Source organism: Nanorana parkeri, unplaced genomic scaffold (genome assembly GCF_000935625.1).
Source record: "Nanorana parkeri isolate BGI_ZX_2015 unplaced genomic scaffold, ASM93562v1 scaffold34, whole genome shotgun sequence".
Lineage (NCBI taxonomy): Eukaryota > Metazoa > Chordata > Amphibia > Anura > Dicroglossidae > Nanorana > Nanorana parkeri.
Window position 1 is genome coordinate 1,606,847 of NW_017306302.1, and position 20,008 is coordinate 1,626,854.

General features: G+C 40.5%; 1 protein-coding gene across 1 annotated transcript in view; it reads right to left on the reverse strand.

Annotated features, from left to right (window-relative positions):
• Nucleotides 1–3,075: 3,075 nt before the first annotated feature.
• Nucleotides 3,076–20,008, reverse strand: part of MAST4 (microtubule associated serine/threonine kinase family member 4) — a 442,223-nt gene continuing 425,290 nt past the window's right edge. The window contains 7 exon segments of the mRNA XM_018569292.1: nt 3,076–6,594; nt 8,739–8,920; nt 11,671–11,807; nt 12,895–13,017; nt 13,126–13,352; nt 15,378–15,578; nt 18,783–19,009. Coding sequence (XP_018424794.1) covers nt 3,167–6,594; nt 8,739–8,920; nt 11,671–11,807; nt 12,895–13,017; nt 13,126–13,352; nt 15,378–15,578; nt 18,783–19,009 — 4,525 coding nt within the window. The 3' untranslated portion in view covers nt 3,076–3,166.

The following is a 20,008-nucleotide window of genomic DNA, read 5'->3' on the forward strand; positions in this document are numbered from 1 at the left end:
CGTCCATACAGTTTTTAGCTGAGTGGTCGATGTCCTGGTCTGCCACAGGTTACTGTGAATGCTGAACACTTAAAAAAAAAGCACAGGTAGGGCAAGATTATTTTGCTGTAATACTCCAAAAAAATTAAACCCATTGGTGGCTATAAACTGTATGTTATGATGAGTTGACCCCCAAACTCACTTCTTTGATATAAGCCCTGGTTGGCCAAAGACTATATGTGGCCTGCTGTGTGCTACTACAGTGAAGGTTGCTAATTTATACAAAAGCCTCACCCAAATCTAATATGGTACTTAGCAGGCAGTGGTGCCAGAGCTTAAACATTATTGCTCCACTAAGCATAGCAAAATTTGTTCAAATATACAAATGCAGCATGGAGTCTTTCTATGCCACAGCTTCACTTTCAGTATGACCCTACATGTGATGTTTTAATCAGCTTGATCTGCTGTCAACATCCAAAAAACTGCTCTGTCAGCTGAAATAATGTAACATGCAGATGTTTGACGAACACTGAAACCCACATATCTACCACACACATCACAAAGACATTCTTAAACTGCAACAAAAATTGTGTGTTGTGACAATCTCAGTGGGGATGAGGCAGATGAATGAGGATTCTGTGTCATCTTCTCTTCCGCTGTGAATTTTTCACATGGTAACACACAAGCCCGCACCATATACATTTATAGATGTCTGTAATGTGATGTGATCTCAGTGATAAACACTCTGATGATACAAATGTTACCATTGAAAAGGCTCTAAATGGTTGTTTTGGTGGAAGTCATTGGTAACTGCATTAGACCATTATATCTTTCTAAGACGTTGAACTACAATATATGAAGTGTTCTTAATGGATGCATTGAGGTTCATGGAATAACAGTATGTAGGGACACTATTCCTGGCATGAGGCAGGTAAGAATTTTGTATTGAGGTTATTGTCCCCGACTGTCTTCTACTAGAATAAAATAATGGAAAAAGGTAATACACAGTGCCATGCTAGCTATCTAAACTAGCATGAACAGCCTTGATTTGGGGAACAGAGGCCTATCCCAGGACCAGGGCATATAATGGACATAGGGCAGGAGCAATATGTTAAGGTCATCCCCGGGCATCCCTTATAATAAAACACTCCTACCCTGATTTTACTAAACTGTGGAACGTTAACATTCAACAGATCGCTGTGGGCCACAACACATCAATACTATTTGTAGTATACTAATAGAAAAAATCCATAGTGTATTGCCATGGCTTAGGTTAAATACGTAAATCTTTTTAGCGATGGATTAAGTTTCATCAAACAAATGTGATGGAGAATGAGTACATAAAATATAAATAAGGCTTTACAAAAAGGTAGAAAGTAATATCACCTTCCAAGCACCAAGTAGCTCTAACATGGCCCCTGTGTTACACAAAAATCATTTTTATTTTACATTATTCACATATTTATAATACACAAAAAGGAGATGCTATGAAATGTATGGAGTTATTTAATGCACTTACAAAAATGTGAACCCGGCACAGCAAAACCTCTACATTGTAAGGCCCCGGCTATAAATCAACATTTAAAGGTGTACTGATAAAGGCTTGGTTTTTTAAGCTCAAAACAAGTTTCCCTTTTAAGCCTATGAAGTAAACATAACAAAAATATATACATTCAACAACTGTATGAGAAACATTTTTTTTTGTTACAGTTATGATTTTTTTGCACTTGTGAAATGGAGGCAAAACTGGAAGCCATTAACACACCTATTTTAAAGATACATACATTGTTTTGAAAGCACAATGGATATACTGTCCATTTAATGCATATGTTAAATCTGCAGTTTATTAACCTACAAGGCAGATATCTACGAGGAGGACCTCTGTCCCACTAAACCTACTTTTTGTTCTAGTTGATCTTTGTTGGCTAAGATCGAGTTATAACCATACATAAGAATTATTTGGCACAAAAGACCTGCAAACTAGACTACACCTAAAGGGTATTTCCCACTACACAACACTCAGTGGAAAGCCTAGATGCAACAGTTAAGACAATGGTCTACTCTAGGGTCTGCAAGTATTTCCAGGTCTTGTCCTCCAAGCCTTTTCTGCCTGTGGTTTGGTTTTAGATCCATAGATGTCTCTGCAACTCGCTGATACAGAGAGCCACAATATGATAGGATCTGAAAGTGCTTCGCATGGGTGGTTAAAGAGGAACTCCTTAATAGAGTGTTGGTAGTGTGAATGGAGGATAGTACTGTTTAACCTCCATGACCTAAATCTTGATCTCCCCCCTCAAACAGATGTTAGCCAATAAATGTATATAGGAAATCTCGCACAGCCAGAGTGAAGTGAAGACAGTGGATCTTAGAAGTTGCTAAAAAAATTTTTTTTCTTAAGCAAGAGATTCGGGTACAAGAATTTGAGCACAGTTTACACATCAAATTTGCATTCTACTAATCCAAGTTTGGGATTATTTACATTCATTTTTGTGTAGTTACCTTTTGAGGACTTTGTCATTTTACTCTAGTTACTATGAGAAATACACAATTCCTCATTAATACACACCCTCTTTCTTAGACAAACATCTGCGATAGCTAAAAATGTTGACCGCCACCTTTGAACACATTAAGTTTATGTTCATTAAGATATCTATAATTTGTTGCAGAGTTAAGACTACTTTAAAGTGGCCATAATAATATTAAAGCATTTGAAAATACCACCACAAAATGGACATCTTGTCTATGGGTATGACCATATTTTCTTTTTTTTAAAAGGTCTTAAAACATCAGAATTGGAACACTATCTTCGTTTCACTCTTGTCACTGATAAAAAAAAAAACCGGGGGTTCTGATCTCAGTTTTGTAATAAGTCAACTGGAAGAAAAAATGTACATTAAGGAAAAGTAAACAGTGGAATTTAGCAGCCTACTGTACATTCTACTTTCAACACAAAATACAACAGTAACTCTCTACAGAGATGGCATTTCTTATAGCCCTTGCCCTGTCACAAACAATACAGGCACACCTTTTAGTTTCTAAGAGTGTACTCAGCCAGCAACCCAATTAAGGGTCTGATTACGAGTACAAACACCTTGCTTTTTTTTTTAAACACACAACATGGTACAAATGCAAATTAAACCACAACACAGTGCTGGTTATCAAAGTAGTCTTGATTTAGCAGCAGCCACTACAGTAAAGAGGTCTTAATCAAGGAGCTGGCAGATTATAATGTTTTTTTTTGAGGACTACTCTGTAAAATGCTGTCCTTTCCTCGCTTCGGTCCTTTTAAGTCTTTATCGGAGGAAAGGGAGGAGGAATTCTCCAGAGGTGCAGCTGGTGGTTTGGGAATATTTTTTGTGATGTTCTTCTTGCTAGGAGAGGAAGGTGGATCTCTCCGTACTGTTCCTAGTGTGGTGGTACTATAAGCTTGTTTTTCAGGGACAAGTTTACTGGATAGGCTGCCTTCTTTTGCAATAGGACAAGATCTGCTGGGGACCTCCTGGAGATCTTTCTTTGCTTTAACAGTTTCAACATTCATATTTAGATTTTTCTCCACTTTATCTTTACAAACATTCACAGGACATGCAGCCAAGTCTGGTTTAGATAAAGAGGTGCCAGTACTTCCAATTTTGGGCAAAGCAGGATCACCACTGCTTTTAGCGTCACACAGTGGCTTCCTCTGGTCTCCTTCCTTTCCTACTAAATTCTGAGAGATGCTAGATTTCTGCTTGTCCAAAGTCACCTCTCTAGTATCTCTGCTGGTAACAGGAGTGACCTTTTTTCCCTTGTCACTCTGAACATAAAGTGCTTCAGTGCATTTATTTTCTTTAACACGGTCAATAGGTGGAGGTCCAGTCTCTGCAACATCAAGAACAGCTCGACTTTGTGCAGAACTTTTGACGGTACTGGCTCTAGTTAATTTTAAATGTGCGTTTGTTTTTTCTTTGAGATGCGTCTTTGCAGAACAATCCTTAAGGTTGACAGTGCTTGCTGCATCAGATCTGACTGTTGCAGTCACATTGACATTGTATTCAGAGTTTGATACATTGGTAGAGTCCTTGGTATTCAGGCTGTTTTTGGAGGCTGTGGAGCTAAAACTGGATCCTTTTTTGATGGCATCTTTATTCTGAATCTGAGTTCCAGCAACCACATTTAATCCAGTACCAGCTTGTGTATAACCTTCAGCTTTATGGGTAACTTTTTGATTTTGTGGGTCAGCCAAACTTGGCTTAGTGCTTTGTGTTAAAATGTTTTTTTCAGACAAGACTATTTTTACAGAACTGGATTTAGATTCAACCACCACTTTTGCTTTGTTGACAGAGCTGACAAGCTCTTGGCAAGCTGGCTTTTGTTCTTCTCTTAGTGGTGAGAGGGCTTTAACACGTGTTACAGGTGGGATATTTGCACCTGTAGGTGACTGCTGTATGTCAAAAAGACAAGTATCTTTTTTCAGAAGGGGGACCTCTACACCATTTTTCTTTACATTCTCTGGATCTCTTTTTTGTGGCATAGATTGTAGCTTGTTATTTTGGCTAGACTGATTTTTAGGAGTGGATTCTGCATTCAGCATCATTTTTTTGACAAGTTCAATGGGATGACAAACGTCAACATTTTTTGTCACACATTTTTGATGATTAGGCGCTGTTGGGGAAAAAGCGATCACCGTATTTCCTTCTTCTATGCAGCTCAATGCTGAAATGTTCTTTTCTGAGCTACTATAGTGTGCCAGAGATGCAGCAGTTATATCCTCACAGAAATCCCTCGACATACGAGTCCTTTCAGTGAATGATGAACTATGTCTTTGCTCTAGTGAGCGCTTGACAGAAGACACATTCTGATTTACCATTTCTTGTCTCTCAACTTTCACAGAAGCAGACAGTCGTTCAGGAAGTGGGCTATTTGATATTGGTTGCACTGTACCCATCCTCTGGCTCTGAAGAGGAATTGTCACATCTACTAGGTTTTCCTTTGTTCGAAGACCCAACGTCTCTTTGTTTTGACAAATATTTGCAGTGCGACAATAAGGCTGTAGAGGCTCACAGGGTTTTTCCTCTAACGGTCCCTTTTGTACTACGGGAACATAAGAGCAATTAGAGCTAGTTTTGTTAATTATCACATTTGTGCTATCTAGACTTTCAGCTTTTAAATTTCGACTCTGCTCATCAGATTTTTTTTGAGTATTGCAAATATCAGGCTCGACTTTTGTAATCTTTGGTCCTGACAGCAGGGCTATGTCTAAAGTGCCTTCAATAGGCTTCAGGGAAGAGACAGACCTTGCCTCTAGCTTATATTCAGATGGGCTCTTCCGCACAGGTGTTTCTGTGGTTGCAACAGTCGATTTGTCTACATTACTTTCGCTTCTATTATTACAATTTTTTGTAAAAGAAACTGGAGTGCTTTGAACACTGGACATACACGTCCTGTTATCTAGCAAGGCTAGTGATTCTGTCTGTATGTGTACAGGCTTTGCCTGCACACATTCATGAGATACTGGAACGATTTTAGGCTTTAAAACTGGGCAAAGGCTACCATCTTTGTCTTCAAACGACTTTTTTTTCCGGAAGTAATCAATGTTTGCTGTGGCAGATTTTTCTAGTTGATCATCTTTTATACCCTTGTCAGATGGATGGATAAGTTTCTCTTGTAAGGAAGAGGAGGAAGCGGGCCCTTTCTTGAGTTCATAAGACATGTGGGCAGTTTCAGCAACTGGAGAGCAATGGCTGAATGACTGGCTATCTAAAGAAAGGCTAGTGCCATTTGGGCGAGAACTGATACTCTTGCAGGAAGCTTCTTTGAACATAATGCCTACTGAACGAGAGTCATAGGCAGGATATTTATTCTCTGATCTTTTTAACTGTGCTTTGTCATCTTTCTCAGCTTCTGTTAGCTGGTGTCTGATCTCCCCATGCAAATCTGATATTATGTTTTGTTTCAGAAGAAAGTCCTGTCTTTCTGAAATATCTTTCTTTTTTATAACTATTTTGGCTTTTAGCTTTTCTTTGTCCAGCTCATCCAGTGACTCTTGTCTTCCAAGTTTTCGAGATGCTGGGCGCTTGAGACAGCCTTGCTCTACTGGTCTAACACGTGTAGATGCTGGAATATCGCATGTGTTCTCCTCAAGACTCTGTAAGGTCACATCACGCTGTGTTTGCTTATGAACCTCTTCCTTGGTTATCTCGAGATTGTGCTTACGTGGACATAGGTGCTTTTTCTCACAACAGTAGGATGGGGAAAGCTTTTCTTCTGACTGAACTCTTTTCAACAGCGGAGACCTTGGGGGTTCAGCACTCTTGGGCCTGACAACATGTCTTACTATTGTTGGTGGAGAGTGCATTTTTGCTGGGAAACTGGGTGTTGCCTTTGAGTTCCCTACGGAGTATCCATGTAATGGTGATGGAGAGCGCTGTGGTGAGGGAGGCTGAGGAGTGGGTGATGGGGTCCTTGCTAATGGAGAAAGTGGAATACTGCCTGCAGATTTCCGTCTTCCAGACCTATACCGCTGTCCCCCAAGCTTTGGTCCCAACCCATGTAGAGTGCTAGGCCTTATATGGCCAGAGCCAGCTGGGGAATTAGGAGCACTTGAACTTGGGGAACTACTTTGTGAAGAATTGGTGCCTGCAAACAAAAATAAAGAAAAATATTAAAATGCACATAAAAAGCAAGAATACAAAGTCTATGCTGTATATGGATGATCTAAAACCAGGAATGTGCAGCATATGGTCCTTTGTCACTTGCCTCCTATTTTGAATATAGTAGGCATACCGGAGGCCCCAAAAACCCAGAAACATTTTGCCCCAACTGATCAATAAAGATTTATTTGGTGGAAAAAGTGGAAAAATTAAATTCCATAGGCTAGATTAAAACTAAATCCCAGCCAAAAATAACAAGATAAAAACTAGCAGCTAATTAAAATTAAAAAAATCAGTTTTTGTTTCAATATTCACTTTCAACCCAGATGTTTCCTTGCAGTACTTATTTTCCACAACAAGATGCCCTCACTCAGCCATCATTCAACACACTTCCTCAGAGCCCAGATTGTCCTGGACCCGCCCCCCAGTCTGTGATGAGATCAGCTCTCTGTCACGTTTTTCTTGAGCGCTCAGGGACTGCAAGAGGCTGATACCAGGTCAAATTCTGGTACTTTAAACTGCTTGGATTTAAAAATGCATTTAATTATGTATTAATGATTACAGAGCATTAATTTGTGTTTTTTATATTCCTAGAGGTCTGCTTGAAATTAAACACAGAAGTCATGATATGTTTGGGGTACTCAAGGACTGAAATTATAAATAATTGTTCTAAACAACCATACCCCCCCCACCCCAAAAAAAAATGAAATGGCTCCCCAGCATTCAGCAGGCTTTTAGCACCTGCCTATACCTAATCACCTAATTTTTTTTATTCTTGGAAGTTTGGAAGTGACATTTGCTAATAAAGTACATTTTTGGGTTTGGATTTTTAGACTTATGTGTGCTTATTGTTAATGTAAAATTGAGGCGCACTTAGGGATTTTTTTTCAAGACTAAGTACAAGTACTTTCCCTCAGGTACTCGCCGATACCAATTACCGATATTTTTTCTTAAAGGGACATGTGACATTTTTTCTAAAACAATACAGAATAATGATTTTAGGGCAGTTTCTTTTTCATTATTAAGAACTGCAACTCAATTTATGATACTAGTCCTGATACAAAAAATAATTTTAACCAAAACCGTATTTTATTGTGCTAAGAAGCGCTTCTCATTGGTCAGCGCGGTCACCTGACTGCACTGACGAATGAGTGCTTGCAATTTCCAAGTGAAATTCAAAATCCATAGCGCAGTGCTGCACTGGTCGGCAGTTTGAGGTACAGATACCGGCGGTGGGGGAGGACCGTTCACCAAAAGGTAAGAATAGCCCACGCAAGGGGTGAGCAGGCGGGGGTTTCAGAGTTGGCCAGATTTAAGTCGGTAATTTCATTTACACGTTAGATGGCTCTATCTTCTGTACAGCTCAGGTAGTGACAGTTCTCCGCTCTGCTCCCCATTCTGAACTGTTGTAGTCCCGGATCCCCCAGAAGAGCAGGGGAGCCTGAAAACCACGACGGGGAAGGGGTGAACCATGAGGGGATGGACCTTGGAGGGGACAGACGAGCAGGCTGCTATACAAGTGATTCACTTGTACAAGCAGCCCGAACCTATTTAAACATTTTAAGCGCCGTCATCAGCGCCATGTATTGGGGCATTTTCACCAGTAATCATTAAAATGTCCTGCATCGACATGCCTAGTCGCAATAACATTAGAACAGTGTTTATGATGAATAAACTCTCTTAACTTTACTGCATTCATTCATATGGAAATGCGAGAAAAATTAATAGAGCATCATATAACACAATGCATATTTTGAAATTTCCTAATGAACAGCATAGATTTTTTTTTTGGGGTTAATATTGCGATTGGGGGTTAAAACCAAAATAACAGACCACTATAAAAATATAACAACAGTCGTCACAGCCATTCTCTGCATCATTGCACTGTGAGTGCATGACACTATGGTGATGCACCCCCAGAAAGAGGGCTCTATACTCACGAATAAACTGAATAATGCTGGGCATCATTCAATCTGAAGAGGACTGATGCTGGAGTGGTGTGTCTGTAGGGGGCAGTGCCAGACAGGCAGCCAGTATTGAAGCAAGTGCACTTTTTATCTTTATAACTGCGGTGCTACCTAATTTTACATCTGAGAATTCCAGTTACTTAAATGTGGAATAATTTCTCACCTGATGGGAAGTCTGGAGTGGAGCGGCAGCTTGGAGTAGGAGATCTGGGTGACAAGCTGTGGGTGGGTGATGCAGGTAAACTCTCTCCGGAAGACAGGGAGCGGTTTAAGCAGGAGAAGCTTCGGCTTGTGTGAATCAGAGGAGATGGTTGCTTGGTCAGTTTTTTGAAAAAGGACCTCCTTCTGAAAGAAAAAAAAATGATATGCTCAAAACGAATCACATTATATAGATTCACTGTGCAATTTCATGTGCTATGTTTTATTTTACATCACTTGTTGACTGCAGATCATCATTTTGACTCATTGACATCTCTGAAGCCAGCTTATTTAAAGCACTACAGCAACTCACATCAAAGGAGAACTATGGGGTCAGTGTTTTTCCCCATAGTTCTCATCCCGTTACCCTAAGCTCAGTATACCACGAGCTACAGCTCGCGGTATACTGAGACGCCGGAGCGGATCCCGACTTAGATGACGTGATCCGCCCAGCTCCGTGAGTGACAGCTGGCTCTGCCTATCTAGAGGCAGAGCCAGCTGTACACGCCCCCTCCCCCATCCGTTCCACCAGTCAGCGCTGGCAGATCGGAGCGGGGAGAGGGAAATCCAGCCCCTCCCCCTGTCACGGCAGAGAGCCGTGATAGGATCGAGAGGCGAGCGAACCCGGCATGTGTTCGCTCACCTCCCGATCTACTGAGCCGACCTGTGACAGTCTCATTGTCACAGGTCGGCTAGAACTATGAGGTGAGTGAAAAGCACTCCCTCATAGTTCTCCTTTAATGACACCACTCTCGCCTGGTTCTCTTCCTATCTATCTGACTGTTCCTTCAGCATTTCCTTCTCTGGCTCCACCTCCCCCTCTGTAACACTCTACCTCTCTCTGATGGAGTCCCAGAAGGTTCTGCACATTACCACATCTATGCTGATGATCCTCAGATCTACCTCTCCTCACCGGATCTTTCCCCCAATCTGTTGGCTTGGATAACTGATTGCCTATTTGCTGTATCAAAAAGAATGAATGACTACGCTCTCCAAGACTGAACTCCTCATGTTCCCTCCCTCTAAGGTTACCCCCATGTACATATGTCTTCAGGTTGATGGAGCTACCATTTCCACTACTCCGCAGGCACACTGCCTTGGTGTGCTTTTTTACTCTGACCTCTCCTTTTCCCCTCACATTTACCATCACTAAATCATGCTGTTTTTATTTGAAAAAAATCTCTCAAATTTGACCCTTTGTCACTGAGGAAACCAGCAAAATGCTTGACCATGCGCTAAACATTTCCCGACTTGACTACTGCAACCTTCTTCCCATCGGCCTGAAACGTGCCCAGATCGCCCCTCCTCAATACATCATGAATGCTTCAGCCAGACTCATTTACCTTACCTCCCGCTACTCTCACACATCACCCCTCAATCTCTGCACTGGCTTCCTGTTTCTTTTAGGGTACACTTCAAACTTCTAAGCCTTACTTACAAAGCTCTGCATAACCGTGCACCGGCTTACATTTCATCCCTAATTAGAAGATATACTCCAAATCGGCCCCTTCGTTCCACTAATGTCCTATGACTATCTTGCTCGTTCACCCGTACACCCATCTCTTGTCTACAGAACCTCACCGGGGCTGCCCCCACCTTATGGAATTCTCTCCCAAGACACATCAGGCTCTCACCATCCCTACAGGGCTTTAAAAAAAATCCTTCAAAACGCACTTTAGAGAAGCGTATCAGCTGTCCCCTTGATTTCTCTCCCTATGCAACCTTCGCTTCTGCTCCCATTTCACAGTACTTCCAAATCCCTTCGCATTTTATTTGGTATACATCTGTAGTCTCCTCCTCCCCACCACTGGGTCTTTGGTCCCCTTCCTCTTAGGCTGTAACCTTGTTTGGGCCATGTCCTCCTCACCTACTGTTTCTGTATGTCAATGATGCTTGTTAGTGTTTCTTACTTGTCTAAATGATTGTACAGCGCTGCGGAATATGTTGGCGCTGTATGAATACTTGTAATTGTTAGAACGTTATTATACAAGTTATATAACAATATAACCAAGTTTACAGAACACATTCACATGATGATTGGAGCCTTTTTCAGCATACACAATATACATGCACAGTGAATTATAATGAAATATGGTACAGCACAATAACATGCACCATTTAGCAATAATTGCGTAGTGGAGTTTAATACACACGGAAAAAAAAATTCAGTGCCGGCTCATTCGTCCATCTTAGATGTAGGGGTAAATCAGGCAGGGGGTCAGGGTGCTGTATGATAGTAATAAAAAGCTTCTGCTCTGTGCTACAACTGCTGTTCAAGTTACATAGTGTGGGATAGGACCTTAGAAATGAATGTACAAGCCTGCTTGGCTTTTATAGAACGTGCTTGCATTCTACTACCTAATTGACAAGTTTGTATATCACCCATGACAAAGCATTTTGGTGTAATAAATCACTCTGGCCAAGAAGTTAGTATAGTAGTATAGTAGAGGGTTTTGTGGGCGATAAGGGTGCCACAAAGTACCTATTTGAGTGCTTTCCATTTCACAGGGGGTGCAGTTTGATCCACGTATTGATTGGTTAAAAAAAAGGATTAACTGAGGTCGAAACTGCTTTGCAGAGATATATGTCCTTGAGTAGGGCATCATTAAGTCTCCTTGTCGGAGTGTGGGAAGTGGTACCAGGTACAAGTGATTGAATTGAATATGCGTCTCGTTTTTGTGCGGTTTTGTTCTCACCTGAGTTATACACATTTTAACAAACGATCAATACAATGATTAGATCCTATGAGACTAAAGATCAATATTATCATGATAGATTTTATGAAGTTCTCCTATACTTGAAAGAATAAAAATATCAATATCTGCCAAAATGGCACACAGTACACTATATCTCATGCGTACCTCATATCTGTGAAATGTAAACAAGCTATAACTCACCGTTCCATATTCTCTTTCTTCTTGGATTTCTTGCTGCGTCTCACCATCCGGCTTCTGTAACTGTTCCTCCTGGCAGGGCCAGTTTTTATCGACGTATTCTCAAAGGAGGTTGTGGTTATTGCCACCTTACTGCCGCTCTGTCAACCAATCATAATATATAGGAGATTACAAATTAGAAATAAAATAATACACACACTACCTTCTACTTTTTAAACCAAAAATATGATAACCGCTTTTGTAATCACTATAGAAAGCAGCAGTCCCCTAACCAGATTGAGCTTAGCGGTCTTATTCTAGTACAGTCATGAATATATGGATGTGCATCCAGCAAACAGTGGTGGATGACATGGTGCTTATGACATAAGGCGGATTAGTGCAATTGAAAATTTAGTAACAGGCAGAAACAAATAAATACTTCAAGCTTTAATGGCATCTCCCAGATTTTAACTATAAACTTAGAAATGCAAACCTAAATCTACTTAGGTTAACTCATCACTAGGTCAACCACTTACTAAGTGGCATACACAGAAAAAAGATCATCAAATCATCAGGTATTGTAGAAAGGAAGGAATACTGTATCTTAATTATTGTATCATACATATAACAGCTATGCCTGTTGACCTCAGAAGTAGAAACAGATAGCAGTAACAAATAATACAGATATACTGTATAATGCAAGCCCAGCTGGTAGCTGTCCTTAAATTATGGACAGGAACCTAGCCTTTACAGAAGGTCATTATAGGTTGTTGGTAAAACCATTTCCTGCAGTTCCAACTAATTGTTTTAAACATGTTCTAACTCAGATGTGCAGTTGTAAACAATATAATGTCAATGAAATAGTTAACAGTCGAAGGCTCAGCTTTTTTTAGGGGACCACAATCGAACATCAATTAAATAGATCGCTAACGATCAGGGGCTTACTTGCTTTAGGGCACCACAATCCAATGCCAATGAAATAGACAGATAACAGTCAGGGGGTTCAATTTCTTTAGGGGACCACAAGCCAATGTCAAAAAAAATATGGCTAACAGTAAGTGTCTCCAAATCTTTAGGAGATTACACTTCCAAGGTACATGTTGCATCTTTCTGCTCAAGTGCATGCTGCCACATTTTAATTGAGCCATAATAGAGAAATACAAACAAGAGAACCTTACAGAAGAAAATAGGAATACTGTAATACTAGAAATACTAATGCACATTATTGCAAGAAATGTAACAATTTACCTTGAGAAGGAGTTCTATGACCTCGGTGTGTACAAGCCCATGTACTGGCTCATCATTTATATGAGTGATAAGATCTCCAGCTTTAAGACCAGCCTGGTAGGCGGGGCTCCCTTCTTCAACACTCTGCCAAGAAAAGCAAACATATATTAAATAAAATCAATAATAACTGATGATGCACATTATTTCACCATAGAGGCAAAACATATTCACATGAAGAGTAAGGAGAATTACCCAGACAATATGGTGAACAGTGTAGATGTCGCTGTCACCAACAAATACTCTTATTGCCTGAAGAGTGAAACCAAACTTTTTGCCAGAACTCTGTATAACGATTGGTTGCCTTGGAATAAAGGAGGAGATGGAAGAATCCCGGCTGGGGGAGGAGTCTCTTGAAGATGGATCTGATGACATAGAGAGCGGAGAAACAGGACTTCCCAATGGAGACACACTGTACACATCTGGAAGAAAAACTATAAACCTTTAACCCATGACACACTTGATGTGTACGGTGATAACAGACAGCTAAGCAGTGGACAAGAAACTAGCTTTATCAAGTATCATACCAAGACAAATAAACCATGCAGGTGATGTACTGTATGATGAAGTATGATGTGAACTTTACAAATATTCACAGCACTCCAAACACTGTAGGAAGACTTCTGGAAGCACAGCAGGCTTATACAAAGAAAATGGGCATGACAGCTATAAAAGGTGTACCTATTCAGCATACAACTGAGCAAAAATAAGTTTGACTGCTGCCATATCTTCAGTATTATGGTGCTATTTAGTATAAAAAAATGATATTATCTAGTGAACTGATACAAACAGTTTTGGGGTGACGGAGTACCCTAGCACAGTCATATAACCTGTGAGATGTCACTCTCCTGATACATTATACTGTGATGTTTCACCTATTAGACCTTCCTGAAATAAAACAATGGCGTCTCTGTACTAAGCCATGCAACAAGCCTCTCCAAAGCCAGTGGGTAAAAACAAGAGAAATAATGCTGAATAAGACTGACAAGATACATCAGAACCTGGTCTGAAGAAAAACAAAAAAAATAGTATTTTGTAGAACAACACTTTGTAGTCATCTAATGAAACAATTAGCTAAAGTTAGTAAGGGCTTGCTCATACCATGTCCCTTGAGCTGAGTTTTTCTGCACACCACTGTATATGTATGGCGTGAACAGGAAACCTAGAAAACAATTGTATCCTATGGCTATAGAATATTCCAACTGTCTGCTGGACTAGAATGGGCCTGATGGGAAACTAGTACCTCAGCATCACCCTCAGGCTTCACCCCCACTGTCAGCATCACTGGTTGTTAAGGAAGCTGTTGGCTGTAGCCAAAAGCATCCTTAACAACCAGTGACACTACAAGTGCTCAGCATCCCCATCCAACTGGTTGTTAAGGAAGCTGTCAGCTTCTCAGATTATAAGGTGACCCAATTATATTCTTAGTGTGTGAGCAATTTAAAATGAAGGTATAGTTATTAAAGACACCTAGGCTCTGAAATGTACACGGACAGGTGAGGGCTATGTAAATTCTAATGCACTCTTTTTTGCAACATATTTAGCCAAACAATGGCCTGCTCCAATAATATCTATATATAAAAGTCCATTTGTTTCATCATCAGTGGACCTTTACTCCCTTTCACCAAAAAACTCAGCTCAGCACATAGCTCTGCACACTGATATGAAATCATCTTACATTCATTAGTTAAACATATTTTTCTTTTACCTACAATTACTGTTTTAATACTTAGGTACTAATGATGTAGCCCATGCCCAAGAGATGTATCCTGGGAAGGTTACATCAGTAGTGCATAGCTGGGAAATCTATAAACTGCTAAATCTTGCAAGATCTCAAGGAAAGATAATTTTTCCCCCTGAGATGATGTGCATGGTCACATGTCGTAGTCACATGTTCCAGAATTTCAGGAAGTAAAGGGGGGTGGATTTGTCTGCCTTAGAAAATATGGTCACTGTAAGAACAATTGGGAGGGAAATAAAAACAATGTATACAAAGAATAAAAAGCCGGTAATTATCTATAAGTATCTGTTTGTAGATTGCCATCACTAAACATTTCTGAAGTTGCCTTTGCTCTCATTTAAAGATAGGGATAAAGTTCCTCTTTATCCCTAACAGCACAGTGCAAGAACTAGTTGGGTGAAATGTATTGCTTTTTACTAATGTTTTTACCATAATTTATTTTGCTGATATGATTGTAATGATGATGAAAAAACAGATTTAAAATAAAAGTTTTGGTTGCACTGATCACATTTTGCCTGGACCTGTTTACATTATTCCTAAAAAAGGAGTGGACAATATCCAACCAATGCCCCTACAGTGTGTGTGGTTGCAAACATTCTGAAAGCAAGGTGTGTAATGGAAAGCTTGCACGTAGCAATAATGGCTGAGAAATGGTAGAAAGACATGCAGAGTGACAAGATATCATGCTGAGGATGTATGGCTCTACCTCCAGGGATCATGAGGGACAGAGCACTTGCAGAGATGGATTTAGTGACTTTCCCCAATATTCTCTGCTTCTCTGTGTTTTCTAAGTGCTGTCGAGCCATGTGAGAAGAGCTTTCATTGGAGGGCTTTGAGGAATTATCTGTACTATCCACACTCTCGCTCCTTCCATTTATGTGATCTAAGTGCTCTGAGAAACTACTCACTGTTTAAGAAAGAAAGGACAGACACATTATAGTAACCACAGCTTGTCAGATCGGAAATGTCCTATTGTTTTTGCCCAGAGGCACATGAGATTTATAGAAATTAAATGTACAGCTAGGATCTGCATCATAAGCCATCATAAGTTAAACACCAGTGATCTTATAAGGTATGGAGACATTAAAAAAGTAATTGCTTCAGTGCAGGGGTGTAAATAAAAGTCTGCAGGTCTCATGGCAATGCACTAAAGTGCACTTCCACTTTCCCAGCCAAATTAGGATAACACCCAGTTCATATTTGTTACATGTTCCCATTCACATTTGATAAGCTAAAATAATATTTAAAAAATGTTTCTTGCAGTTTAAATAACTTTTACTTGGCTTGGGGTTTCTTAAGGGTTAATATTTCTACTTGCTTCTCCTTCTTTGTAATGTTAGGAGGGGCTGATGGATTAAGGGCCGGTTAGCCACCATATCCAGTGCATTCCGGAACAGTTAGTAGCCATAACGCATTGGATTGCATAATTAAATCCTCCCTCGTTCTGGGGTGGGGTAGTGTCATTAATGTCAATGGCACCACAACACGCCACCCACCCACCCACCCAGTGAGATTGTCTGCACCAGAACGTGTAGTACAGCAATGCCCGCTGTCTGGTGCAATTGTAAAAAATTGTGCCTGCATGGTGTGAATCGACCCTAAAACCCTGCATTCAATGTTAATGGAGTTAATGAGAGAAACACTCCTCAAATTTCAGTCCTAAAGGTGCCCATACACCTTACAATTATCTGCAGATTTTCTGTGGTCAGATGGAAAAAGTGCAACAGATTGGCCCAGGTAGAGATTACTCCATCCACACAGTTAAGTGTAGATGGAGGAATCTGTTGCACCTTTTTCATCTGACCATAGAAAATCTGCAGATAATTGTAAGGTGTATGGCAAGCTTTAGTCTTTCTATAAGGACAGATCACTGTGAAGGTGTTCAGAAAAACCTGGAATCAGCCATGTTGCCTGCTGCAACAAAACATCTAAAAAGGTAAGAAATATTTTTACATTTTTTTTCTTCGGTATGCTGTGTGAATAGGAACACAAACATAGTGGGATTTTCTCAGATTCAGCTGCAAAAGTGGAAATACACCAAGTTTGAATACAATTCATGAAGACAAAAAATACAGAAGCGCACTACCAAGTAGTGACTGAGCAAGAAAAAATAATAAGGGAATAATGGAATGAGACTTAAGGTACAACGGGGTACAACCCCGTTGTACCTCACAGACACACCGCTCGCTACTTCGGGCTCGCCGCTCGTGCCCTCGAGCGGTGTAGTCTCAACCCGACCTCAACATCTTCCTCACCATTGACATCGTATTCTTCCCAGCACCAACTATTTCCACATTACCCTGCCCACCACCACCAGCAACCCTGGACTCCCAATTCATCCACACTTCGCCGCTGACAACGCGCTAGTACCCACACCCTGGTAAGTCTCATTCCATTATTCCCTTATTATTTTTTCTTGCTCAGTCACTACTTGGTAGTGCGCTTCTGTATTTTTTGTCTTCTCTATCAGTAAAACGTTGGACACCCCGGTCCGCAATTTTAGGAGCCGCACACCTAGTACCGCAACCGACATTTGTTTACCCTCACCTCAGGGGCAGCGCTGCATTAGAGGACATTTCTCCCAATTTTTTCATTGAATACAATTCATGCAGCTATCATAACCCTAAATGTGCCTGGCAGTCTGAACATAACATATGCAATGTTCATCTAGGTCTTGAACATGGAAAACAGAGTCATTAATGTAACCTATACTAAAAGGGCTGTCTGCAAAGGGCTGATCAGAAGTTGTACACTTGGGGAAGGAAGAGATCCATTTTTACTGTATCTCCTTGCCACTTTTTCAAAAAATGGCCACACAGCAGTTGAAAAAGACTTTCAAGCAGGAAAGTCACAGCCCCCTGATGTTGGTCTCTGTGCTCAGATCCCTACTTGGCCCTGGAAAACCAAAACAAGCAAGCTATAAACCTAAACTGAGGCTATAAACCTAATAGGCAGCCCAAAGACCAACTGAATTCCTGTCCGTCTGCACTTTCCATGAATTAAATGAAGAAAAAAAAAAGAAACAAGGAGAGTGGGAACTTCTACTAATGGTCACAACAGGCGTGGAGACCCAGGAGCAAAGTTCTCACCAAGAAAAACCACAACGGATATAAGAAACCGTCAAGCGATTTAACTCTTCAGCATTTACTAAAAAAAGTTTTGGATGGACTGACCTCTCTTAATAATCAATACATTAAAACGTTTTCTGAGCTTTAAAACAATAAATAACGTATTTTCAGCTCCATAAGATGCACTTTTTCCCCCCAAAAGGCGGGCAAAAATGTCTGTGCATCTTATGGAGCGAATGTGTGAGAGCTGAGGGAATCCCTATCGCCCGTTCGTTCTTCGTCTGCTCTGTGTGATCACTGAGACCGTGGCGCTGTAATCACAGAGCCACCTGTCTCAGCTGTCAGGAACTACACAGAACCCTACCCCTTACCTTATGGTCAGGTGCGTGTTATGGAGCGCAAAATACGGTATATGAAAACACTGGCATCTTTTAGAAAAACTGGGTAGCGCTGTTCTGTTTTTTCAGGATGCACTGATATTTCACACATCACTCTTGTACACTCAAATGCCAGTCTTCCCTCCGTTAAACTAGTATTCAAAAATCCCCTGCTCATGTAGTCCTCTCAAGCTCAGAGTAGTAAAACACCATTTTTTAACCTGAGTATCATTAGTACTGACATAAAGTGCTTCTATGATGACTTACATCAGTATGGGTATATTTAGTTCTATGTGTTGATAAAAATAAAGCCTGTGATGGGGAGTTCATAGGTGGTCAGAATCAGGAATGAAAATCCCTTTACCTAATTCAATTTATAAATGAAAGGACGCATAAAATATACTATTGGGGATAGGATATGAAACATTTCTACATTGGAATGATACAGGGGCACTTTCAGCATCATGCACTTGATCTGGTTTCTTCTACAACTAGCACGAAGTGTCAGAGATGGATATTCACATAAACATTTATATTTTTAAAATGCAAACAAAATTGGTTTAACAAATATAAAAAATAAATTACGGGAAAAAAATGACTTCATTATAGGTTTTTTTGGGGGGCATCAGTGCTGAATGATTAGTAAATATGTAAATCTGTACATACCTGACACTGTGGAGCTGCTAATGCTGACAGGTGTAGCAAGGTCAGGATCTTCCTGTGGGGAGTCTTCAGAAATAACACCAGACTTGTCCCCTTCCTCCTGGGAATCTCCAGCACTGTGCTCATCTCGTTCTAGGTCAGAGGAGATGGCAAATTTTGGCAGGAGGCTGGTGCTGTGTCGCTGCTTGTGACTTTCACTGTCAGAAAAGGTCGATATAGAGAGCTGTTGCCTGTTTGAGAAAGATGTAATTCTATATTCAATGTATTGAACAAAGAAAGGAAAAACATGAAAAGCATGATACTTTTTCAAAATAGGAAACTCTTGAAATTCCTAACTATAATCAATTAAACTTGAGCTCCAGGTAAACAGCTAAATACACAGATGAAATACATACATTTCTGTCCATCCAGTCCTGAGAGATACACAACACTGCCCACTGTCTGGCAAGATACCTAATTTTTCTCTGCTGCAGTTATGCAACACTTAAAGGTCTTGTCCCTCCCCCAGCCTGTGAATGGAGAGTGACAGGAGAGAAGCAGATTGATGAGCTCATCTCTCCATCACGCTGCTTATCTGCATGTTCCTTGTCAGCAAATGAGCTATGCAGCACAATTGACTGGCTCCTTGTGCTGCTTCCTCCCTCTCCCAGTCTCTGCTGTACATGAGCTGCAAGAGGCTGACAGCCTGCAGAATGGAAATAAATGGGCCCTCCAATTTCATTCAGTGACTCAGAAAACATTGACATCAATGGGTCAGTATAACAGCTAGGTCAATAGCATCTTTAGAAGGTGGTCAACAAAGGCAGCATAAAACATACCAGTTTTCTAATTGGCCAGTGCAGGTAACTGCAATCAGCTAACTAGGAAGGCTAATAAAAGTTGAGCTCTCTTTTAGTGCATGGTACATCATATGGTTTGCATTGTGTTTGTAAATAAACATACAATGTGCAACAGTGTTCAGTTAAAGCTGAAATTTAGGCACAAAAACATTAACCTAAAAATATATTCTTTAATAGCCCCAAAAGGTATGAATCCATTTTGTGTGCACCAAATGTCTTTGCAAACCCAAATATTGCCTTGTCAAAGGCAGCTCCACCCACTATATGTCATCTGCACAAAACTACAGGGAGCATATACAAGACCAGTCACCCGTCATCCTGGAGAGAGTGCAGTGACTGGTCTTGCGGTTTCATGCTGGATTACTGCACAGATTTGGAAGAAATACACAA